Source organism: Peromyscus leucopus, chromosome 2 (genome assembly GCF_004664715.2).
Source record: "Peromyscus leucopus breed LL Stock chromosome 2, UCI_PerLeu_2.1, whole genome shotgun sequence".
NCBI classification, from domain to species: Eukaryota; Metazoa; Chordata; class Mammalia; order Rodentia; family Cricetidae; genus Peromyscus; species Peromyscus leucopus.
Window position 1 is genome coordinate 45,387,295 of NC_051064.1, and position 23,008 is coordinate 45,410,302.

General features: G+C 42.5%; 1 protein-coding gene across 1 annotated transcript; it reads left to right on the forward strand.

Moving 5' to 3' along the window:
* The first annotated feature begins 224 nt into the window (after positions 1-224).
* Positions 225-22,422, forward strand: Srsf12 (serine and arginine rich splicing factor 12). The gene is made up of 5 exons (XM_028872761.2): positions 225-802; positions 13,441-13,545; positions 15,309-15,412; positions 15,573-15,714; positions 20,619-22,422. Exons 1-5 carry the CDS (start codon positions 303-305, stop codon positions 20,980-20,982), a joined length of 1,215 nt encoding a protein of 404 aa, XP_028728594.1. The 5' UTR covers positions 225-302; the 3' UTR covers positions 20,983-22,422.
* The last annotated feature ends 586 nt before the right edge of the window (positions 22,423-23,008 follow it).

Below are 23,008 nucleotides of genomic sequence, written 5' to 3' on the forward strand. Positions count from 1 at the left end.
CTTCTGCCATCACCTCCCCAGCGCTGGGATTACAGGGGCCACCACCATTCATTCCTGTTTCATGAGATACTGGAACAGTGTGCCTCCTGCATGCTAGGCAAACCCTCCACCAAATGAGTCCTCCTCCCCCCACATCCTTAGAGGATAAATTTCATTAAGCTACCAAATGTATTACATTTGTTGCAGCAGCCCGCTAGCCGATACAAAGTACTCTCAACTTTCCTATTATTAAGTCCAGCTGGAGCTTCAAGAGTGGAGCCACAATACCTAAGGGTTTCTAGGCCTGAAACCTTGTTACAAAAATGCAAACAAGCAAACAAAAGGCCTCTTGTCTGGGTTTCTTTGATGCTCTTCCAGTTTACTGCTGCCGGCCTTTATACTCAGAGTCACTGTGCTGTAGTGGTTCCTCCCCACTCGTGTGTGTACATTTGTTCTCCATTGAAGATGGAGTTGATCTCTCCGGGGGAAAGCTGAGGCTATGCTTCCATGCCCGCAAAGGGTGCCCTGTCCCTTGCTCATGGCTCTTTCGAAGCCCTGCCGGGAATCTTTTCTGGGGCTGCTTGGGTGAGGCGTATCTGGATCGGTGGCTATCGGGTCTGTTCCCCAGCAGCCGAGGCAGTGGTCAGGTCGGTGATCGCGCGGTCGCTCAGGCCCCGCGCCCCCCGCCCGCGTCTGCGGCTGCGCGGCCGGCCCGGGAGGGGGCGCGGCAGGCGGCTGGGAGCGGGGCCGCGAGCGGCATGTCTCGCTACACCAGGCCCCCCAACACCTCCCTGTTCGTCAGGAACGTCGCCGACGCCACCAGGTGAACCAAGACGGGACCCCGCGCGAGTACGGGCCGGGGCGGCGGGGTGTCTGGGTGCGGGCTGGGCAGTGGGCTGTCTGGCTGTCGGATGCTGGCCCGGTACCCCGGTGCTGAGTTGCAGGCTGTCAGAGTGCCAGCCGGGTGTCCGGGTACCAGTCGGGGGTTGGGGTGCTGGACCGGTGTCGGGACACCGGACTACGGGCTGTCGGGGTGTTGGGGTGCTGACTAGGTGCTGTCGTGATGTCAGGATGCTGGCCGGGTGTCGAGGTGCTGGCTGTGGTGGCAGTGATGGTCCCGGCCTTGTTGTCACTGCGTCCTGCAGACGCCGCCCACTAACCTTCCGGAGGAACTGGGGCTGTCTCATCTCAGGATGCGCACCTTAGGCCTTGCAATTTCCTCTGTGCTGTTCAGACAGTGCTTACGGCCCAAATTTAATGTACGAGGCCGGCCTGGTCTATAAAGCGAGTTCCAGGACAGCTAAAGCTGTTACACAGAGAAACCCTGTCTCAAAAACAAACAAACATGAAAACAAAAACAAACAAAAAAACCAATAAATGTATACATACACAAACGACTGGTCAATTCGATGTGTATGTTTTTGAGTGCTGGGAACAGTCTTAGCCTTCATCGTGGTTAAGTAGTCAGTTTCAGGGCTGGGAGTCTTTATCCCCCCAGCCCTCTTTGAAAATTCTGTCTAGATGATGCCAAGCATAGACCTTAAGAAATGCCCCTTTCATATAGCACTTTTTCCTTCGATAGGAGCCAGAGGGAATGGGAGGGGTGACATTAATAGACACCTGAATTTCACTGGAATTATTTAACCCTCTTTCTAGTTCTGCAGTCTTGTCCACTTAAGGAAAAGTTCAAGTTCAAGGAGTTGCCTGGACCCAAATAGGCACAAATCTATACAGCTCTTCACTTGTTAGTTATCTGGAGCAATCATGATTTAAGTTTTGTTTTGTTGAGAGAAGGTCTGTACCTAGTCCAGGCTGGCCTCAAATTCCGTACATAGGCTAAGATGACCTTGAACTTCTGACCCCTATTTCCTACACCTCCCTCTCAAGTACTAGGATCACAGGTATATGCCACCACTACACTGATAATTTACTTTTAGGGATATTAAGCACTTCACATTTGATCACTATAAATATATATATGCTACAACTGTAGACTGTGAATTAATAGAATTTTAAGATGCCTGTGTTTTATAGTTCTTCTCTTAACCTGTTTATCAATACATTATTACATAAAGAAAACTTAATATGTGGGTAGGCTTAAAAAAAACTTCACACTTAGACAACTTGAACAATAAGCACCAGGTCTTCATGGCATGTTTACAAAAGAAACCCCAGGGCTTTCCAATTCTAATGGCCACAAAGCTAGGCAGTGTAATACAGGTGGGTGAAGCGGTCAGCTTAAAAGCATGCAGAAGGGCGTGGGCTGCGGCAAATGGGCACGCACCATCTAATAGGGAAGCCATGATGCCACTTTTTCTTTTCAGTTCTAGAGAAGCAAACCCAGGGCTTTATGCACGATGGGCTCTCCTACTGAGCTATAGTTACAGGGACATCAATCAGTTCAGCTCATTTTGTATCCCAATCAGGACTTGGCTTTCCCTCTTTCTGCTCCGACCTCTCCCAGAGCTGTGCTTACAGGCATGTGCCACCACTACCCCCAATTGGCCTCATCTTACTTTCAAGAGAAGTCAGAAACCTGGATTTTTGTGTCTATTTGTATATACTTAAATATACAATATATAGTGTATATATTTGTAAGTTTTAAAACGTGGGGTTGGGGATTTAGCTCAGTGGTAGAGTGCTTGCCTAGCAAGCACAATGCCCTGGGCTTGGTCCTGAGCTCTGAAAAAAAAAAACAGTTTTAAAACGTTAGCATTATTAAGTCGTATAAGGAGTCAGCAACATGGCTCTGTGAGTAGTTGCCTGCCTCCAAGCCTGAGCATCTGAGTTCTATCCCTGGGACCAACATGGCGGAAGAAGAGAATAACTTCCTCATGACCTCCGACCTCACATAAGCCACATCCACACACACGATAACTAAATAAAGATGTATTCAGTTGAATAATGTGAATTCTCATTTTTGTAGATTTAGAAGCTATAAAATACTGGCTATTTTAGATTTCTATAATGTTCAAACATTATGCATAATAAATAAAACACATCTGGGCTGGGGTGTAGCTTAGCAATAATTGCTTGTCTTATATTCGTGAGGTCTTGGGTTCTGTCCCCAGCACTATAAAGTAAAACAAACAAATAAAAACATGTCTTCATGTAACTACTAACCTTGGATCCAGCGAGCCCTCCACCCTGTGCTGAGGCTGACAGTTGAGAGTTACTAATTCTATTTTCTGTTCTTTCATCACTTTTTAGCCTGCCCCGGGGAGGTAATCAAAACTGAGATTATTTTGTATCAAGAGAATAGTAGTTTCTAGTATTGTTAAATATTCACTATGTGACAGGTGCTATGTGAAAAACTCTGAATAAGCCAGAGGGATGACTCAGTAGGTTAAAACACTCGTGGCCAAGCCTGACAACCTGAGTTCAGTCCCCAGGGCAAAGAAGGCAAGCGGAGAGCTGACTCCTTCATGCTGTCCTCACCTCCACATGAACATGGTGACATGTGTGCCCGACACACACACACACACACACACACACACACACACACACACACGCGCGCGCGCGCGCGCGCGCGCGCAACATGTAATTTTTAAAAACTTCACATATATTATCTTTAGTTTTCACCATCCTGCATGTCTTAATTAGGATTACCATTGCTGTGATGAAACACCATGACCCAAGCAACTTGGGGAGGAAAGGGTTTATTCGGTTTATGTTTCCACATCACTGTTCATCATCCAATGAAGTCAGGGCAGGAACTCAAGCAGGGCAGGAACCTGGAGGCTGGAGCTGATGCAGAGGCCCTGGGGGATTGTCGCTTACTGGCTCGCTCCACAGGGTTCCCTTAGCCTTCTTTCTTATGGAACCCAGGACCACCAGCCCAGGGATGGCACCACCCACAATGGAGTGGGCCTTTCCCACATCAGTCACTAATTAAGAAAATGCCTTACAGCCTTCGCACAGCCCCATCTTATGGAGGCATTTTCTAAATTGAGGCTCCCTCCTCTCTTAAGACTCTGTCTTGTGTCAAGTTGACATAAAACAAGCCAGTACACTGTATGTATGCCTAACTTTTATTTCAAATGAGGCCTTGTCTTGTTTTTGTTTTTTGTTTTTTTTTTTGGTGTTGGGGAGTTGAGAGAGGAAGGCAGGGTCTTATATATTGTTCTTACAGGCACATGATACCACACCTTTAAAGATCTTGTCTCAAAAAAACAAAAAACAAAAATGAAACAAAAAAAGGAGGAAGAGAAGAAAAAATAAAATGAGATTATAAAGAAATTTATTTGGCTGATTTTCTTTTCTTTTTTCATGTGTTTTCAAAGTGTGTGTATATGTGGGGTTGGGGGTCAGGGGTCATCCTCTACCTCCCTCTACCTTATTTTCCTCTACCTCCCTCTACCTTTTTTTTCTGCGACAGGGTCTCTCACTGAACCCAGAGCTCACTATTCCAGCTAGACTGTCTGATCAGCAAGGCCAGGCTTCCATCTCATGGGGCAGGCCTATCTCGGGTACTGTCCTGTTACTATGAAGAGAGACCATGACCAACACATCTCATAAAAGAAAGCATTTCAGTGGGAGCTTGCTTACAGTTTCAGAGGTTTAGTCCATAATCATCATGGTGGGGGATGTGGCAGCAGGCAGGCAGGCAGATGCTGGAGAGTAGCTGAGGGCTTACATCCTGATCCTCAAGCAGCAGGCCGAGAGAGCGAGAGACTGGGCCTAGTGTGGGCTTTGGAAACTTCAAAACCTACGCCCAGTGACACACCTCCTCCAACAAGGCCACACCTCCTAGTCCTTGCTAAACAGTCAACCAACTGGAAACTAAATGTTCAAATATACAAGCCTGTAGGGGCTATTCTTATTAAACTACCATAAGACCTTATATCCAACTTATAAAAACATAGTTGGTTACACCCATAACATTTTGTACCTATGGGCGTACCTTGCCTGCTGGTTGGTTCTGGAGGGTAACTAATAGAATTGGCAGTGGTCTATAATGCTTTATGTGTGTGTGGGGTGGGTGGGTGGGTTGAGATTCCATTGGCCAGTAACTAAAAAAGAGGTAACCTACTCTTGGTACTGACAGTTTTATTTGGTAGTATATGGTATCTAGTTGGCATATCTCCCTCCCCTATTATAGAGTAAATCCATTTAAATGCCTTTTATATGTGTATATATTTTAGGCAACTTCTACTGTAGTAGGTTTCCATATGACTTTTTCAGAAGGCCTTTAGAGTTAATTATCCCTTCCTGTATTCCCTCCAGCGCCCTGCCCCTCTTCCTGCCCCATTCAGTCCTTCCTGTCCTGTTTTTCCCTTTTATCCCTTTATAAAATGGCATTCTATTTCCCCTCCCTTAAAATTCCCCTCCTCCCCCATAGCCCCTTACTGATTACATAAACTGTGGGAATTCCAAATGAAACACACATATCTAAAGATTCAAAGCTAATATCTATATATGAGAGAAAATATCTGATGTTTGCTTTCTGGGTCTGGGTTACCTCCCTCAGAATGATTGTTTCCAATTCCATTTGTTTATGGGCAGATTTCATTATTTCATTTTTTTCCTTTTCCCCCTCTTATTGAAAATAGATTTTTTTCTCACAATATATCCTGATTATGTTTTCCCCTCTCTTTATTCTTCCCTACCTCTCCTCCCATCCAGATCCCCTTTCTGTCTCTAATTAGAAAACAAATAGGCTTCTATGGGATTATAATAAAAATGTAAAATAAAACGAAAACTAATACATTGGAATTGGACAAAACAAACAGAAGAAAAAGAGCCCAAGAGAAGACAAAAGAAACAGAGACCCTCTTCCTCACACTCAGGAATCCCATAAAAACACTAAACTGGAAGCTATTATATATATATGACCTGTAGGGTAAAAGAGAGGAAAAGTATACAACTAAAATAAAAATAATAACCATTTTGTAAATGAAGAGCTGTGACATGCCATTATGAGACAAGGAGCCTCCAGAGATGCTGGTGAGTTCCTTTTCTGTTGGCATCTACTGCTGGGCAAGCAGCCTACCAATGAGAGTAGTTTGTTTCCCCAGTGAGACTCCTTTGGAGGAAACTGAATTTTCATTTGCAAGTGGCTATCAATTGTAGACCACTTCTGGGTTAGGGGTGGGGACTGTGTCCCTTCTCCTTTCAGCCCTACGACCTAACTGATGCAGACCAGTGCAGGCCCTGTGCATGCTGCCTCTTCATTCTCTGAATCCTTGTGTGCATGGATCGTGTTGATTTAGAAGGACTTGTTTTCTCGGTGGTCTCTATCCCCCTCTGGCTCACTCTTTACACTTCCTCCTCCAATGGGTCCTGTGAGTCCTGAGGGGAGGGATTTGATGGAGAGATCTGGTTTAGGGCTGAGTGTTCTAAGATCTCTCACTTTCTGCATTATGTCTGGCGGTGGGTCTCTGTATTTGTTCCCTTCTGCTGCAAGAGGAAGCTTCAATGATGATGGCTGAGCAAGGCATGGGTCTATGAGTATAGCAAAATGTCATTAGGAGTCATTTTATTGCTACTTTTTTGTTTGTTTTTAGAAGAGTGGTATTTGATTTTACTCTAGGTCCCTAGGCTATCTAGTCTCAGGTTCTGGGTCACCCAGGTAGTGTCAGGTATGGGTTCCATCTTGTAGCGTGGGCCTTGAGTTAAATCAGGTATTGGTTGGTGACTCCCACAAGCTTTGTATCACCACTGCACTAGCATCTCTTGCAGGCAGGACACCATTGTAGATTAGACAGCTTTTGGCTGACTTGGTGTTTACGTTTCTTTTTTGGTAGTGTGCAGAGTACCATCCTGTACCAAGGACACTAGCACACAGGCTCTGTGTAGGTAGGCACCAGCTCAGCTTCTCCATGTTCACTGAGTTGTGTAAGTATTGTCTTCAGCAATGGGGCTTTGCTGTCAGTTTGTGGAGAGCAACCTGGAGTCTTGGCAAGTGCCAGGATTCCAGGAATGTTTGGAGATTCCCTTGAGATCCCTTTGACTAACAACTCACTTAGATGTAACTCATTCTTGGTACTAAAAGCTTCCCCCATTATTTGGCAATTTTATTTAGATCTCCTTCGTGTGTGTGTGTGTGTGTGTGTGTGTGTGTGTGTGTGTGTGTGTGTGTAAGCTTCTGATTTAGTTTTTTTAACAGCTAATTAATATTGATTATCCATTCATCAGTTGATGGATATCTAGGCTGGTTGCATTTCCTGGCTGTTGTGAATAGAGCAGCATTGAACATGGATACACAAGTATCTCCATAAGAAGATGTAGAGTCCTTTGGGTGTATGCCCCAGAGTGGTATAGCTAGATCTTGAGATAGATCAATTCTCGGCTTCCAGAGGAATCACACGCTGATCTCTAGTGGCTACACCAGTTTGCATTCCAATCAGCCATGACTAAAAGCTCCCCTTTCTTTGAATCTTCACCAGCATCTCAGCATCTACTGACATTTTTCTTTGGCCATTCTGACTGGTGTAATATGAAAAAATTCATTAGATGCGTTTGTCAGGAAGCTTCCTGTGGGTTATTCAGTCATTTATGTATAAAGTCATATTATCTCAAATAAGGCTATTTTGACTTCTTCCTTTCCTACTTGTGCCCCTTTAGCTTTGCCTGTCTGATTGCTTTGGTTAAGGCTCCGAGTACTGTTTGGAACAGGAATGGAGAGAGCAGACATGCTTATCTTGGTCCTGATTTTAGTGGAAATGCTTTGACTTTGAGTGTCGTTTGTTTTTGTTCTTTTTAAGCTTCCAAGTTACCATTAAGTTGTTACTATGAGAGTGCTCAAGCTTTTTGACAAAGACACTTAAACTTTTCCTCTTAGGACTGCCTTCTTTGTGTTCCATAGATGTTCTGTCTTCGTTTTCACTTAATTCTAGGAAGTTTTCAGTTTCCATGATTTCCTTGGCCCAATTTTCATTAGTGTGCTGTTTAGTGTCCACGAGTTTGTGTACTTTCTGCCTTTTCTATTGCTGTTAATATACATATCAACATACATTCTTTTGTGGTCATATAGGCTGCAGGATGTTATTTCAGTTTCCCTATATCTGGTGAGACTGACTTTGTATCTTAATACGTGGTCAGTTTTGGAGAAAGTTCAATGAGCTGCTGTTCTTTAGTGTTTGGGTGAACGTACTGTAGATAGGTGAGGTCTACCTGCTTTATGTTATCATTAACTCCAGTGTCTCCATTTAGTTTTTGTCTGGGTGGTCTATTGATGACAGTTGGGTATTGAAGTCACCCACTATCACTGTATGAGGGTCAATATGTAATTTTAGAGCTAATTTATGAAACTAGTTGCCCTGTGTTAGATACATACATGTTTCAGATTGGAATATCCTGTTGGTGGATTTTTCTTTGAGTATGGAGTACCCCTCCTTACTTCTTCTGATGAGTTTTGGTTTGAAGTCTATTTTGTCAGATATTAGAATATATACACTTGCTTCTTGGTTCCATTTGCTTGGGAATTCTGTTTTCTGTCCTTTTACACCAAGATGGTATCTCCCCTAGATGGTGTGTTTCTTGGAGGCAGCACAAAGATGGATCATATGGGAAATTGAGACCATTAATACTGATAGTTGTTGAACAGTGTTTGTGGACTATTCCTTTACACTGTGGAAATATATGTCACTGTGATTGGTTTAATAAAGAAGTGACTGGCCAATAGATGGACAGGATATAGTTAGGTGGGAGAACCAGACTAAGGACACTGGGAAGAAGAAAGGCATAGTCAGAGGAGTTGCCAGCCAGACACAGGAGGAAACAGGAGGTGCAAGATGAAAGAGAGATAATGCCATGTGGCAGAATGTAGATTAATATAAATGGGTTAATTTAAGTGGTAAGAGTTAGCTAGTAACAAGCCTGAGCTATTGGCCGAGCATTTATAATTAATAATAAGTCTCTGTGCATTCATTTTGGAGCTGGCGGTCCCAACAAAAACTCTGCTTACAAGTGTTTATTAGTTCTTGTTTTGTTACCATGGTGTTGTTTTCTGAGACTTCTGAGACCTTGTGCCTTCTTGGGTGTGTTTAGTCTTCCTTTCAGACCAAGGTACTCCCTCTATTATCCTCTGCAGAGCTGGTTTAGTGGATGTAAATTAAATACTTTAAATCTACTTTTATCATGAAATATTTTATTTCTCCTTTAATTACAACTCATAGTTTTGCTGAGTATAGCAGGCTGGGTTGGCATCTCTGGTCTTTTAGAATTTGTAGAACATCAGTTCAGGGCTTTCTTGGTTTGGTGGTCTCCATTGACTAGTCAGTGTGTTGGTGGCTAGAGAGATGCCTCAGCAGTTAAGAACACTGGCTACTGTTCCAGGTGACCTGAGTTTGATATCCCCAGCACCATGTGATGGCTCACAACCATCTGTAACTCCAGTTTCCAGGGATCTGATATCCTTTCCTGGTTTCACTGAGCACCAGTCACACAAGCAATACACCCACATACATGTAAAACACTTCTACACAGAAAATAAAAGTAAATCTTAAAAAATTACTGTAATTCTGATGTCTTTATGTGTGATTTGATCTTTCTCTCTTGCAGCTTTTAATACTCTTGTTTGTTTGTTTAAGTCCTGTACATTTAGTGTTTTGGTTATCATATGTTGTGGGGAGTTTCTTGTCTATTTGGTGTTATATATACTTCTTATACCTTGATAGGCAACTTCTTCTTTAGATTGTGGAGAGTTTCATCTATGATTTCATTGAAAATATTTTCTGTGCCTTTGACCTGTTTTTTTCCCTCCATCTTCTATACCTATGATTTGTAGGTTTGATCTTTTCATAGTGTCCCAGATTTCCTGGATGCTCTGTTCTTAGTTGTTTTGTTTTGTTTTGGTTTGGTTTTTTGGTTTTTCAAGACAGGGTTTGCTCTTAGTTGTTTTGTTTTAGATTTGACATTTTCTTGATTGTGTGATCCATTTCTTTTACCTTGTCTTCAAGGTTTGATGTTCTCTCTTCTGATCCAATCTCTTGGGGATATTTTCCTCTGAGATCTTTGTTTGGATTCCTGAATATTTTTAAAAATTATTTCCCTTTGGCTTTTCTTCAAAGATCCTCTCTCTTTTTTAACTTCTATTTTCATATTTTAAACTGTGCTCATCTTTTCATTCAACTTCAGGGATTTATACATATCCTTTGAGTTCCTTGAACATATTTATAATTGCTGTTTTGAAGTCTCAATCTTGTGCATCACCTAAGTTGCTTGTCTCAGGGAATATTACAGTGGGGCGCTGGTTTCTGAAGGAGACTTGCTGTCATGGTTGTCCATGGTGTTTGTGTTTTTGCAATGGGATGGAGGCATCAAAATTAAGATTGTTTGTGGTGTTTCTTGGTGTGGATTTCTGGTCTCACTCTTGTTGAGGACCAGTTAAATGATGCTTGGTTTTCAGTCTTGAGGCCATTCTGGGTTTCATGGTGGGGATCCCCATGGTTCCTAGTCAGTGCTGTGGGTAGGATGACTGACATTCAAATGGACCAAAGCCAGTTTTTTCAGGAGACCCATTCCTTCTGATTTATTGAATGAAGAGGTGAAAGAAGAAAAAAAAAACATTGCCAACTAAAAGACTATTTGAAAAGGCAGCCAAGCAACATTAAATAAAGTATATCATAAACTAGACACTGCCTGGGCATATAGTGGATACCTAGTCAATGTTAAATGAATCTTTATGTAATAGTTTCTAGATCCTCACCCCTAGCCTTAGTTACTGATATATTGGGCCATCAAGATGGTTTATCAGGAAAAGGCACTCCATGTACAATCCTGACAACCCCAGATCCTACCATGAAAAAGATTTAACTTTTAAAAGTTGTCTCTGACCCTGGCATGCATGGCACGTGCCTACCCAGACTCACAGACTCACATCATACACACAAACAGATGTTAATATGAAACTAAAATTTTCAAATGTAATTAAAAATCAGATGTTATTATCTAGTCTGGAGAAGAGTTAGTTAATCTCACTTGCATGCCCACAGGCTTTGTGAACACATCACGTCTCCTTCTGCAGCTCTGCACCAGGAAGCTCCCTGTCTCCCCTTTCTTTCATCAAGCTCTTTACTAACTTTCGTCCTAACAACAACTTCTTCCATTCGCTGCAGCCAGGAGCTGTGCAGTCACCTTGGAGTCTCCCCGCTCTGCATTGCTTCTGAAGCATTCTTCTTTCTGCAGAGCCGAGCTGTGAACTAGAAGCGTGAGGCCGAGTCCCTGTGAGCTCCCCGAGGCCATGTGATTAATAACAGACTAGTGTGTGATTCCGTCTCCATCATTTGCTAGCTCAGTGATGTTACAGACAGGCTAACCTGTCTGTGAACCACCATAGAGCTGTGAGAATTAAATGACCTTCAGATGAGCAGCTTGTGTATGTAACTGTCAGCTCGCACTGCTGGACAAGTTGTGCCTCCGGTCAAATTGTAGCTCCACAAAGACATGACGCCACTGTCAGGTCCCAAGGAAACTCCAGTTCTCCAGACTCCAGAAAGCATTCCAAATATCCAGAAATGAGCTCAGCCTGGACTACAGGAGGATTGCAAATTCCCTCCGGCTCACAGACTCCCTCCCCCAAAGCTACTCATTCTCCTTATAATACTGCTGTTCTCGCTATGTTCTCTCTGTAGTCTGCTCCTGCTTCTCTCACTATTTTCTCTATTCCTGTCCCCTTCTGTGCATCCCTCGCCCTCACAGACAGCCCTGGCCAGGGCCAGTCTACTTCTTTCTCTCTCTGTTCTGGACTCTTCCAGATGTCCTGGCTGTTTCTCTCTCTCTCTCTCTCTCTCTCTCTCTCTCTCTCTCTCTCTCTCTCTCTCTCTCTCTCTGCTATCTTTTTTAAGTTAGCCCTGTGCCTATAATGGTAGAAAGCATACAGGAGGCTCAAAACACCATCAACTATAAGAATAAAGTAGTTATTTTGTTTTGGGTTATATGGGAAAATACACATTTTTTTGGTTAAAGTTCAAGAAATAATTCTGAGACTGCTTTCCATTCTAATTCTTGCTTTCTACATACAAAATTCCAATAAACATGAAGTTATAGTGAGACAAGTGAATATATTCTTAAATGAAACCATTGAGTCTTGTGATGGAAGTAACTTTCAAAGGTGGATGTGCTGAGTTTAACAACCACCTGTAATGTTGGTAAAAATCCAGACTCCCTGAACTAGGGTCTCCAAGAGAGAAAGGTTGAGAGTGGTTTGGTTTGGTTTCCCTTTTAAAACCTTGGGTGAAACTAGGCATGATGGTGCAGCCTGCAGTCCCAGCCCCTGGGAGGCCGAGGCAGAAGGACTGGGAGTTCAAGGCCAGCCTGGGCTACACAGCAAGACTCGGCTCTCCTGTTGTGCCCAAATCTCGGGGGTCCCCAAAAGACTGTCTCGGGCCTGAATCCCATATGTAAAAGCAAAGAGCCTTTGTTATATTCAGGCTCCAGGGGTGAGAGCAGAGAGCCCAGAGCCCAGGCAGGGTGGGGTTTTTATCAGAGCAGAGGTTGGGGTGAGGGGACTTCCAGGGTTCAGGACCCTGATTGGCTGACAATCGTCTAGGGGTATCTGTAAAACAAAAAATAGGTGTGTGCTAGACTCTGGGACATCTGGCCACCTTGTCTAATGGTTGGAATGCTTGGGATGTCAGGTACTTTCCCCTGGGTGGGGTCAGCTTATGGCTTTCCCTGGGTCTGGGTGTTGCCTGCCAGGAAGCCTGTCACAGAAGCTGTGTCTGGGCCTTTAAGCCTGTCATGGCAGCTGTGTGGTCAAGCTCTTTTGGGGCCCCTCTACATCCCCTACTGTTACAAGAGACAGTTTTAGATACAGAAGTTTAGACAATACACTTAATTTTTTTTTTTTAACTTTTATTTGTGTGGGGGCCTCTCTCTCCATGCTTGAAGATTACAAGACAACTTGCAGGAGATTGATGGGGCAATGTCTTTCTGTATGCTGTGAAAATATGTTGCTCTGATTGGTTAAAAATTAAAGCCATTTGGCCTACGGCAAGGCAGCTTAGAGGTAGGTGGAAAATCCAAACAGATAGACAGGAAGAGAAAGGAGAGGAAAAAGCAGATGCCAGCCACCACTGAAGGAACAACATGCCAGCAGACTGGTAAGCCACAGCCACGTGGCAACTTATAGATTAATAGAAATGGGTTAATTTAAGATATAAGAGCTAGATAGCAAGAAGCCTGCCATGGCCATAGTTTAAAAATAATATTAGCCTGTGTGTGTGTATTTGGATCTGAGCAGCTGCTGGACCGGCAGGTGAGAGAGACTTGTCCTGACTGCCAGCCAGGTGGGACACAAGACAACTTTCAGCTAGAGGAGATTGTTCTCTCTTTCCACCATGTGGGGGTGTAAGGTTTTGAACTTAGGTCTTTAGGCTTAGCTACATACCCATTGAGCTGAGCCCTCTCATTGGCCCAACAATACATTTTATTTTGAAAGTTTCAATTGGATTTCTGTAGGCAAAGTGTTTATTCCAGCTATTTATATTTCTTTGCCTTATTTCTATACCACTCCAGGCCTGAAGACTTACGCCGAGAATTTGGTCGATATGGCCCCATAGTAGATGTTTACATCCCACTTGACTTCTACACTCGCCGCCCCCGAGGATTCGCTTATGTTCAATATCCTTTATTTTACATGTGCATGCAAATATACATGGGCTTATATGTATTTAGGGGTGTATGTTATGAGATCGACATTGTCTAATTAAATGTGTTTATCTCAGAAAATCTAAAACAGTCCACAGTAGCTGGCAAGTGCTCCCATACCCCCAGTTTGGGCCAGCTTGTTAACTAGACTCCAACCATAAGCCTAGCATGACAAAAGGCACCTAAGCTGGAGCAGAGTAAAGAGGGAGGGTGGACACGGGTGTAAAGCCTGGAAGAACGAGGCCTCTATCAAGCAAAAGACAGATAGTCTTTGAGACTTCCGGCTTTCCTACATTTATTCAGAGTTCTGGAGTCAAAGCCAAATCTGATTTTATTGGTTCTACATCTCTGAAAAGTCCATTTTGCAAGTCCTAAAGAGTTAAATGTTCAAGACCCAGTGTCCCTGAGGTCATTGCCAGTCTCCTTTTGTGTGCATTTTTTGAGCATTTGTGTTTGTTAGTTTAAGAAACTAGTAACAAGGCCCAGCATGGTGGCTCATACCTTTAATCCTAGAGCTTGGGAAGCAGAGGGATTGCTGTTGGTTCAAGGACAGCCTGATCTATATACAGAGCTTCAGGTCAGGCAGAGCTACAAAATGAGAAGAACAAGCTCGTAAACAACCTTCTGAAATACAGCTACTTCCATTTTACATAGCTATTGTCCATTATAGTACGGCTTGGGATCTGCTTTAGAGGAGGGAATTTAGTGGAGCATTTCAAATCAGGATATGTGATTCCAGATGGTCACAGATTGTTTTTGAATGAAAAACGAGGACACTACTGCTCCTATATATAGTTGAGGACTTTTCCTCATTGTAGACATGAGTGAGAAAACAGCCAGGGGCATCTGGAAGGGCCCAGGCTGAACTGGATTATGGGGGGAGGGGCAAGAGAGGAACTAGGACCCAAGAGGCCAAGAGAGCATATATCCAAAATAGTTAGTTGTCTTGTAGAGGGAAGAAAAGCTGAGGAAGGGGAGGAGAAGGGAGGGGAGGGGAGGAGAGGGGAGGGGAGATGAAGGAAGGGGACAGACTGGTTAGGGTAGGGGGTAGGGTATGCCAGCCAGGATGACACGTAACAGGTACTTGCAAAGCTGAAAGACGGTGACCAGCATCCACTTTGATATGTTAATAGGCACCTCAACCATTTCCCAGGTTTCTTTGAGACCTAACTGTTTTTCTGTTATTTCATACTTACATCCCAGTAGTAACACCTAAGGGACTGTTCAAAGTAGTAGGTTCAAAGGTGGGCACCATCATCAAAGGACCAAAGTAGTCCTTTGGGTTAGCTTACTTTTATTGTAGCAGTTTTGTTTATGATGAGTCATTTCTCCTAAATTTCATAACTAGACTTTTAGTGATAGAGTACTTTTATTTACAGAATAAAAGCTTCTGCACACTGATATTTTCAGTGAAAACCCTGATGGATCCTTTCTCTGAAAAGGGGGTTGGGTATAAGCTCTAAACAGTTTATTGTAAAATGCCAACTAATTTGAGATTAATTTTTTCTCACATTTCAAATTATGCTGCTAATTGTATCTACTGTTCCTTTTTTTAATTCATGTTTCTAAATCACAAGAGGGGATTTGTTTTCATAATAAAATACAAAAGCTTTTCTGGTTATTGATATTGGAGCCAGAACTTGGTTTTCCTGTAACTTAATTTCACATGTAAATAATACCCTAGAAATATTTTTACTTACCATCTGATGTCCAAAGTGTCCTTAACAGCTGATCATGTTTGAAGATGTTCGAGATGCTGAAGATGCCCTTTATAACCTCAATAGGAAGTGGGTATGTGGCCGGCAAATTGAAATACAGTTTGCACAAGGTGATCGCAAAAGTAAGTGTAAATGACCATTAGCTCTCGATTACTTAAAAGAATGGGCCTCAGCAACAGTAGCGTTTTACTTAAAGTTCTTCAGAAAGTGATATCGACTGAGTGGCAGCAACTGTGGTTTTCAGGTAGGGAACCATTAGAAGCCTTGTTCTTCGTATTCCAGCACCAGGCCAAATGAAGTCCAAAGAACGCCACCTGTGCTCTCCAAGTAACCACAGGCGATCCAGGAGCCCCAGCCAGAGGAGATCTCGGAGTCGAAGTTCATCCTGGGGAAGAGACCGGAGGCGGTCGGACAGCCTGAAGGAGTGAGTTCTGAGAGCAGCTGTGCACGGCTTCATTGTCTACGTTTTCTGGAAAACATTTGAAAGAATACTGGGGTCGGGCTGCTTAGATGATGGTTTTGTTTAATGTGCACAAACAAACTTTTGTAGAAAGATATGCTCTTCTCTATCATGCATTGGTTCTGCTTGTTTTCCTGGACAGTGGGGTTGAACTCAGGACCTGGCACATGCTCGTAGGAACTCTACTACACCTCCACAGGCATGGGGGCTATATTCCCAGCACCCTCTCCTTTTTAAACTTTTTATCTTTAGACAGGCTCTTGTTATTTTGGTTGTGTGCGTTATAAGTACATGCTTATGTATGTGTGTGCACATGTATGCGTGTGGGTGTGCATGCATGTGTGTGGTTAGAGGTTTATGTCTTTCTTGATCACTCTCTACCTTGGGTTTTGGTAATGGGTCTTTCACTTCACCTGGAGCTCAACCTTTAGGCCAGACTGACTGGCCAGGGACCTGGAATCCACTCTCTCCACTCCACCACATCCCATTGCTGGGTTTACAGATGTGCACCATTGCCTCCTAACCTTTTAAAGGTGCTGTATAATCCAAGCTCACCTTGAACACACTGTTTAGCCCAGGCTGGGCTCAAATTTGAGATGATCCTCCTGCCTCGTCTTCCCAAGTACTGGGATTGCAGGCATACATCACCACACCTAGCTCATATATGGTTGTCAGCTTGGATTCACTGGATATATTCCAGTGCTCTTCAGTAACCGTTTGAAGTGTCAGGGGACTTGACTTAGTTTGAACTTTTTAAATAGATTCTATGAAACTGGCCGTAGTGGCACATACCTAGAATCCCAGCATTTGGAAGGCAGAAGCAGGAAGATCTAGAATTCAGTCAGGCTAACTCAGGCATGTCTAGATCTGTCTCAGACTCCCCTCCCCACAAAAGAAAGATAATATATACCCCCCAAAGTGGGGAAACAGAGGCGGGATGTTGTGGGTGTCATGTGCCTTGTACCCCCAGTACTCAAGAATGGAATAAGCAGGATATTAAGCCCCAGGATCAAGGCCAACTGGGGCTACACACTAAGACCTTATCTCAAAAATAAATACATAAAATAATATATACTCAACAAACAAGGTTAGGAATTTTAGATAAGTAAAATTTTCCTAAATGAACCCAGTAATTCAGAATCTTGACTTTTGAAAAGGAGTAAACTAAAAAACTGTACTACAGTTGTTTATTGAAGAAAGGAGGTTGACTGAAATAAAATCAATTTATTCTTTTTTTTGTTTGTTTTGCTTTTCAAAACAGAGTTTCTCTGTATATCCCTGATGTCCTGGAATTCCATCTGTAGACCAGGATGGTCTTGAACTCAGAGATCAGCCTGCCTCTGCCTCCCAAGCACAATTTATTCTTATAAATTGATAATGTATTATTACTAAGAATCAATTCCAGCTATGCCCATATTATAGAAAGGAGACAAGAAAATAGTAAGTTTGTTAAGAAGAGACATTTGCAAGTTACCTGTTTTTCTACTTAGGAATCTGTATCTATTTTATTAGAACATAGTAAACCACGGTGGAAATTAAATGTTGATACTACTGAAACAGTCATTGAAACTGGATTGTCAAGCCCAAATTCCCTTGAACATTTATGGTTTAATGCTTTAACTTTTTCACTGTGGAATTTTAAAGTGAATTCTGATCTTAAAGTATGATCCGGATACCTGGATGTGGTGATAACTGAAAGGTGGAGGAGGAGGCTCTGGAATCTGAGGCCACCCTCAGCTATACAAAGAGTACCAGACTAAACAGGGCACATGTGTGCCAGGCTGAAAAAACAAGCAAGCAAGCAAACAGAGAGAAGAGAACAAGAAAACCAGTACACCTGCACTGTGGAGTCAGGGAGAGGCTCAGTTGGCGAAGCGCCCGCCGTGCAAGCCTGAGAGTCTGAGCTTGGCCCCCCAGCACCAAGGCAGAGCTGCACCGTGCCTGCCCTGTGTCTGCAGCCCCAGCACTAGAGGAAGCAGAGACAGGCATTTCCCTGGAGCTAGCTGGCCAGCCAGTTTAGACAATTAGTGAGAGCTGGATTCAGCGAGAGACCCTGTCTCAAAAATAAAGTGGAAAGCCATAGAGTAAGACACCCAGTGTCAAGCTAGGTGTGGTGGCGCACGCCTTTGATCCCAGCACTCCAGAGGCAGAGGCAGGTGGATCTCTGTGAGTTTGAGCCCAGCCTGGTCTACAGAGTGTGTTCCAGGACAGGCTCCAAAGCTATACTGTCTCAATATATATATTTATATATATATAATTTAATTTATTTATATATATATATATATATATATATATATAAATTAAAGAATTTAAAGAAGGCAAATTACCACAGAGTAACAGATGTTCTCCTTCAGTCTCTGCATGCTCACACATGGGTGCCACCACTCCCCCACCCCGATCCCAACACATGCACATACCCCACCACCACTACACAATTAAAAATAAAGACAGCCTTTTACTTCCACAGAATTTGGGGCAGATTTTAGGAGTTTTGGGTCTGCAATGCCCTCATCTCTGGGAATTTTGTCTCTTAAGTCCCAGTCATTTTGATAGCTTTGATCTCTTGAGGCTTGTAACTCAAGTTTTGTTTATTTTGATTATTCTCTAATGCTTTCAGATTATAAGTGTTGTGAGGAGGGTTTTGCTTTTCTTTTGATAGAGAGTATTGCTGTGTAGCCAAGGCTGGCCTGGAACTTGAGATCCTCCTGCCTCAGCCTCTTGGAAAGCTGGGACAATAGGCATTTACCATCACACTAGCTCATATAGCAGGTTTTGCTTTTATAAGCATTGTTTATGAACTTTAATTGTTTTCTTTCTTTCCCTATTTGTAAGTTTTTTTTCTTCTGATTTTTATGCCTGTTAACAGTTGTTTAACCCAGCTGGGTGCTGGGTGCATGTCTTTAATTCCAGCACTTGTGAGGTTGGACGGGATAATCACAAAATTGGGATTGGCTGGATTGCGCAGCAAGACCCTGTCTCAGAGAGAGACAGATAGACAGACAGAGACAGACACACAGAGAGACAGAGAGAGAGAGAGAGACAGAGAGAATGCTTAACCCAATCTAAATTTATGGGACTTTTTGCAGAACTATGGCCTATGACACAGGGTCACACAGTAAAAATGTTTTGGACATATATTCTAGTATAACAAGTATTGCAGACTGGTTACTTATGTTTGAGCCAAAAGCATGAGTGATTAAATTAGAAGGATTTCTTTTAGGACTGGAGCTGTGGTTTGGTGTATTCACCTAGCAAACACGAGGCCCCGTGTAGTTTTTTTGTTTTGTTTTTTTTTTTTTTTTTTTTTTTTTACTCTTTAGGGGCACACCACCCAGCTCCCAGATAAATACACAGACACTTATTCTTACTTACGAATGCCAAGCCTTAGCTTGGCTTGTTTCTAGCCAGCTTTTCTAACTTAAATTATCCCATTTCTCTTTAATTACTGTTTGCCTCTGGGCTTTTCACCTTTCTTTATTCTATATGTCTTTCTTTCCTTCTTACTCCGTGGCCAGCTGTGTGGCTGAGTGGCTAGCCGCTGGCGTCTGCCTCTCCTTTTCTTGCTGCTCACTCCCTTCCCTAGATTTCTCCTCCCATTTATTCTCTCTGCCTGCCAGCCCCACCTCTTTCTCTCTCCTGCCTAGCTATTGGCCATTCAGCTCTTTCTTAGACCAATCAGGTGTTTTAGACAGGCAAAGTAACACAGCTTTACAGAGTTAAACAAATGCAACATAAAAGAATGTAACACATCTTTGCATCATTAAACAAATGTACCACAGCAGAAACAAATGTAACACATCTTAAATCAATATTCCACAACAGCCCCGGGTTCTAGCCCCAGTGCTGCCAAGAAAAAGAGTGTCTTGTCACTAATTTATTAAAATATAATGTGTTAATCAGATTTCCAATCATTATAACAAACATCTCCAAGAAGAACTTAGGGAGGAAAGATTTATCTTGCTCAGAGTTTCAGAGGATCCAGCCCATGGGAGGCTAGGTCCATTGCTGTGAGCCTGAGGTGAGGCAGACTATTGTGCCCAGGGACCTTATGGTGCAAACTGCTCAATTCATGGCAAACAGTAAGCCTGGAGGAAAGAACAGGTGATAAGAAACAGCTGTTGCCAGGCAGTGGCGGCACATGCTTTTAATCCCAGTACTTGGAAGGCAGAGGCAGGTGGATCCCTGATCCAGTCTGGTCTACAAAGTGAGTTCCAGGACAGCAGGGCTACACAGAGAAACCCTGGTTCAAAAGACCGAGAAGAGAGAGAGAGAGAGAGAGAGAGAGAGAGAGAGAGAGAGAGAGAGAGAGAGAGAGAGCGAACACACGAGCGCTTTAAAAGCACCCCCAGTGATCCACTACTTCCAAGAAGGCCTCACCTTCTACCTTACACCTCCTCCTGATGATGCCATACACTATGAGTCCATCATGGGACTAACCCACTGATAAGGTCAGAGCCCTCGGAATCCACTGGCTGGCAACCAGGCCCCTAATGCTTGAGTCTGGGGAGGATATTTTCTTTTCCTTTTCGTTTTCATTTTACCAGTATGGGTCTTTTATTTGCATGTATGTCTGTGCCTCCCATGTATGCAATACTTTCAGAGGACAGAAGGTTCCAGATCCTCTGGTATTGCAGTTACAAACAGTTGTGCGTGCCTGAGCATGGGGTTGCTAGGAATTGAACCCAGATCCTCTGGAAGAGCAGCAAGTACTTTTAACCACTGAGCCATCTTGACAGCACCTGTGGGGGTATATTTCATATTCAAACCATTGCACATATTCAGTGCAATATAAAGCATGCCTGGAAATACTGTCTCTTAACCTGTTGTCTTGTATAAAGTACATGCTCTAATGTCACACATGCTTTCAGGTCTCGACACAGGCGGTCTTCTTACAGTCAGTCTAAATCTCGCTCCAAATCACTACCAAGGCAGTCTACCTCATCAAGGCAGTCAAGAACACCAAGAAGGAATTCTGGATCTAGAGGAAGGTCAAGATCCAAGTCCTTACCAAAAAGGTCAATGGAAAAATCTCAGTCACGCTCACCTCAAAAGCAGACTGGCTCAGGGGCAAAATCAAGATCACACGGACGACACTGTGACTCCCTAGCGAGATCGCCATGCAAGTCCCCCAGAGCTTACAGCAGCTCCGGAACTAAGACACAGACAGCAAAGCATTCTCATTTCCGGTCACATGCCAGATCTCGGAATTATCATCCTAAAAACAGTTGGTGAACAGCAACGTCTGGGAGAGCTCCAGGGCTCTGCTAAGTTATTAGACCTGGTTGTGGTTAAAATTCTGCAAGGCTTATAGAAATGTGAACTGGTGTTAGTCACTTTGGGCATGTGGAAGGAATCAAATTGCCCTAACTGTGACGACTAAATATTTGATCTCAATGTAAGGGCTTATCCACAGACCACTGTGTCTGCAGTGTCACGGGTAGGCTGTGTTTTGTTCACGCTGCAGCAAGGGGCTACTTCCCAAAGGAAGTCGGCAAAATGGAACCAATACAAAAATTCTCCTTAGATATTAAATATTATCAATAATGTCCTTTACAAAAACATGTTTTACTCTAAAGCACTTTCCACATAAAAAGTAACTGTGACTATATGGAATTGCATAGGCCAAACTTAAACTCTCTGTGTCTTTCTTGTGACTTTTGTTTAAGCTTGGGCCAATTCTTGGTAGGTACTAGTTCAAATTACAGTATTCTCAAATCTCAAAAGATAAAATTTACATAGAGATTCCATAACTGTTTAAAAGATAACTCAAAGAGCATGTCATTGTTTTTTTTAATACAACAGCATAGGCCAGTTGACATGAAATGATATAAATGTTTGCTTAAAAAAATGAAAACAAAGCCAGGTGTTGGTGGCACATGTCTGTAATCCCAGCACTTGGGAGATGAGGTAGGAGGGTCAAAACCAGCATGGACTGGGCTACATGAGACCCTGTCTAAAAATAAATAAATAAATAAATAAATAAATAAATAAATAAATAAATAAATAAATGCTTTTTTTAAAAAAGTGAAATCAATTTAGAAGTACTAGATTTTGAATGATTTGAGACTACTCTAAAAATTATGATGTGGAACACTCAGAATCCACAAATATTCATATTAAGCCTTACATATTTGAAGTATAGTACATTTTGTATAAATTCATATTTATACCATTATTTCTATATAGCTATTTTCATCTGCATTTTTTTTCTTTTTAGAGCTCTAGTTCAATATCCTAATTATATACAAAGTCTTTTTAAAAAAAGAATTAAACACTTAGTACATTATATGAAGAAGTACTAGCTAATGAGATGGCTTGGTGAGGAAATCCACTCACCACCCAAACCTGGCAACCTGAGTGCGGGCTGGGCAATCTGAGCTCAGTTCCTGAAACCACTGAAAGGGAGAAGAGAACTGACTCCTGCAAACTGTCTCTGACTTCCACCTTGTACTATAGCGTGTGTGGGCATACACACACACACACACACACAAATGTATGCAAAAACTTCATGTTCAAAGCTATACCTTCAAGCCAGACATGTAGCACACGCACATGCCTGTGTTCCCAGCACTCAGGAAGCCAAGGCAGGTACTTGACACCAGCCTGGAAACATAGAGACCCGATACACACACACACACACACACACACACACACACACACACACACACACACGAAAAAGATTTCATAAAAACAGCTTTGAGGTGAGGTATGTGACTTTTACATTATGCTACTCTACATTTTAAAAACCAAATAAGTTTGTTGACAATTATTGCTTTTGTAGTTGTTATAACTTAGAATTTCTTTTAAAATGTGTTTGAGGTTTACATTTCAGAGGGTTTTGGTAGATTTGTGATTAAAAGGTTTGCATATGATTGTCATAGGAGATATGTTTACAGATTTTCTTTGTTGGATCACATTACTGAAACACACTGTCAGCCCTTACAGCTAATATTTATGCCTGGAATACCTAAGAAACATGTCTTACATTTTCAGTGTTTGGAGCCATGTTGCTACTATTAATTTCCAATATAGACTTCCATATTTTTTGCATTTTAAATCCTTTATGTGAGAAACAACTTTACAAAATAATTTGTATGTCAGTGATATTTGGAAAAGTACCACAAATTAATGTATATTATATTCTCTGAATATATTTTCTCTATTTAACCATAGCAAAATTTATTTATTTCAAAATTTCACTCTGATGTTCCTCTGTAATAAAGCAATTATAAAAGTGTGGGAGACTGTTGAACACTTA

Bases quoted from the DNA above. Each gene is read 5' to 3' on its own strand.
- Srsf12 (XM_028872761.2), top strand. From the start codon at position 303: ATGCAAACAAGCAAACAAAAGGCCTCTTGTCTGGGTTTCTTTGATGCT. The intron at 15,413-15,572 runs GTAAGTGTAAAT...TTCGTATTCCAG, and splicing joins TGCACAAGGTGATCGCAAAA to CACCAGGCCAAATGAAGTCC. The intron at 15,715-20,618 runs GTGAGTTCTGAG...ACATGCTTTCAG, and splicing joins CGGTCGGACAGCCTGAAGGA to GTCTCGACACAGGCGGTCTT.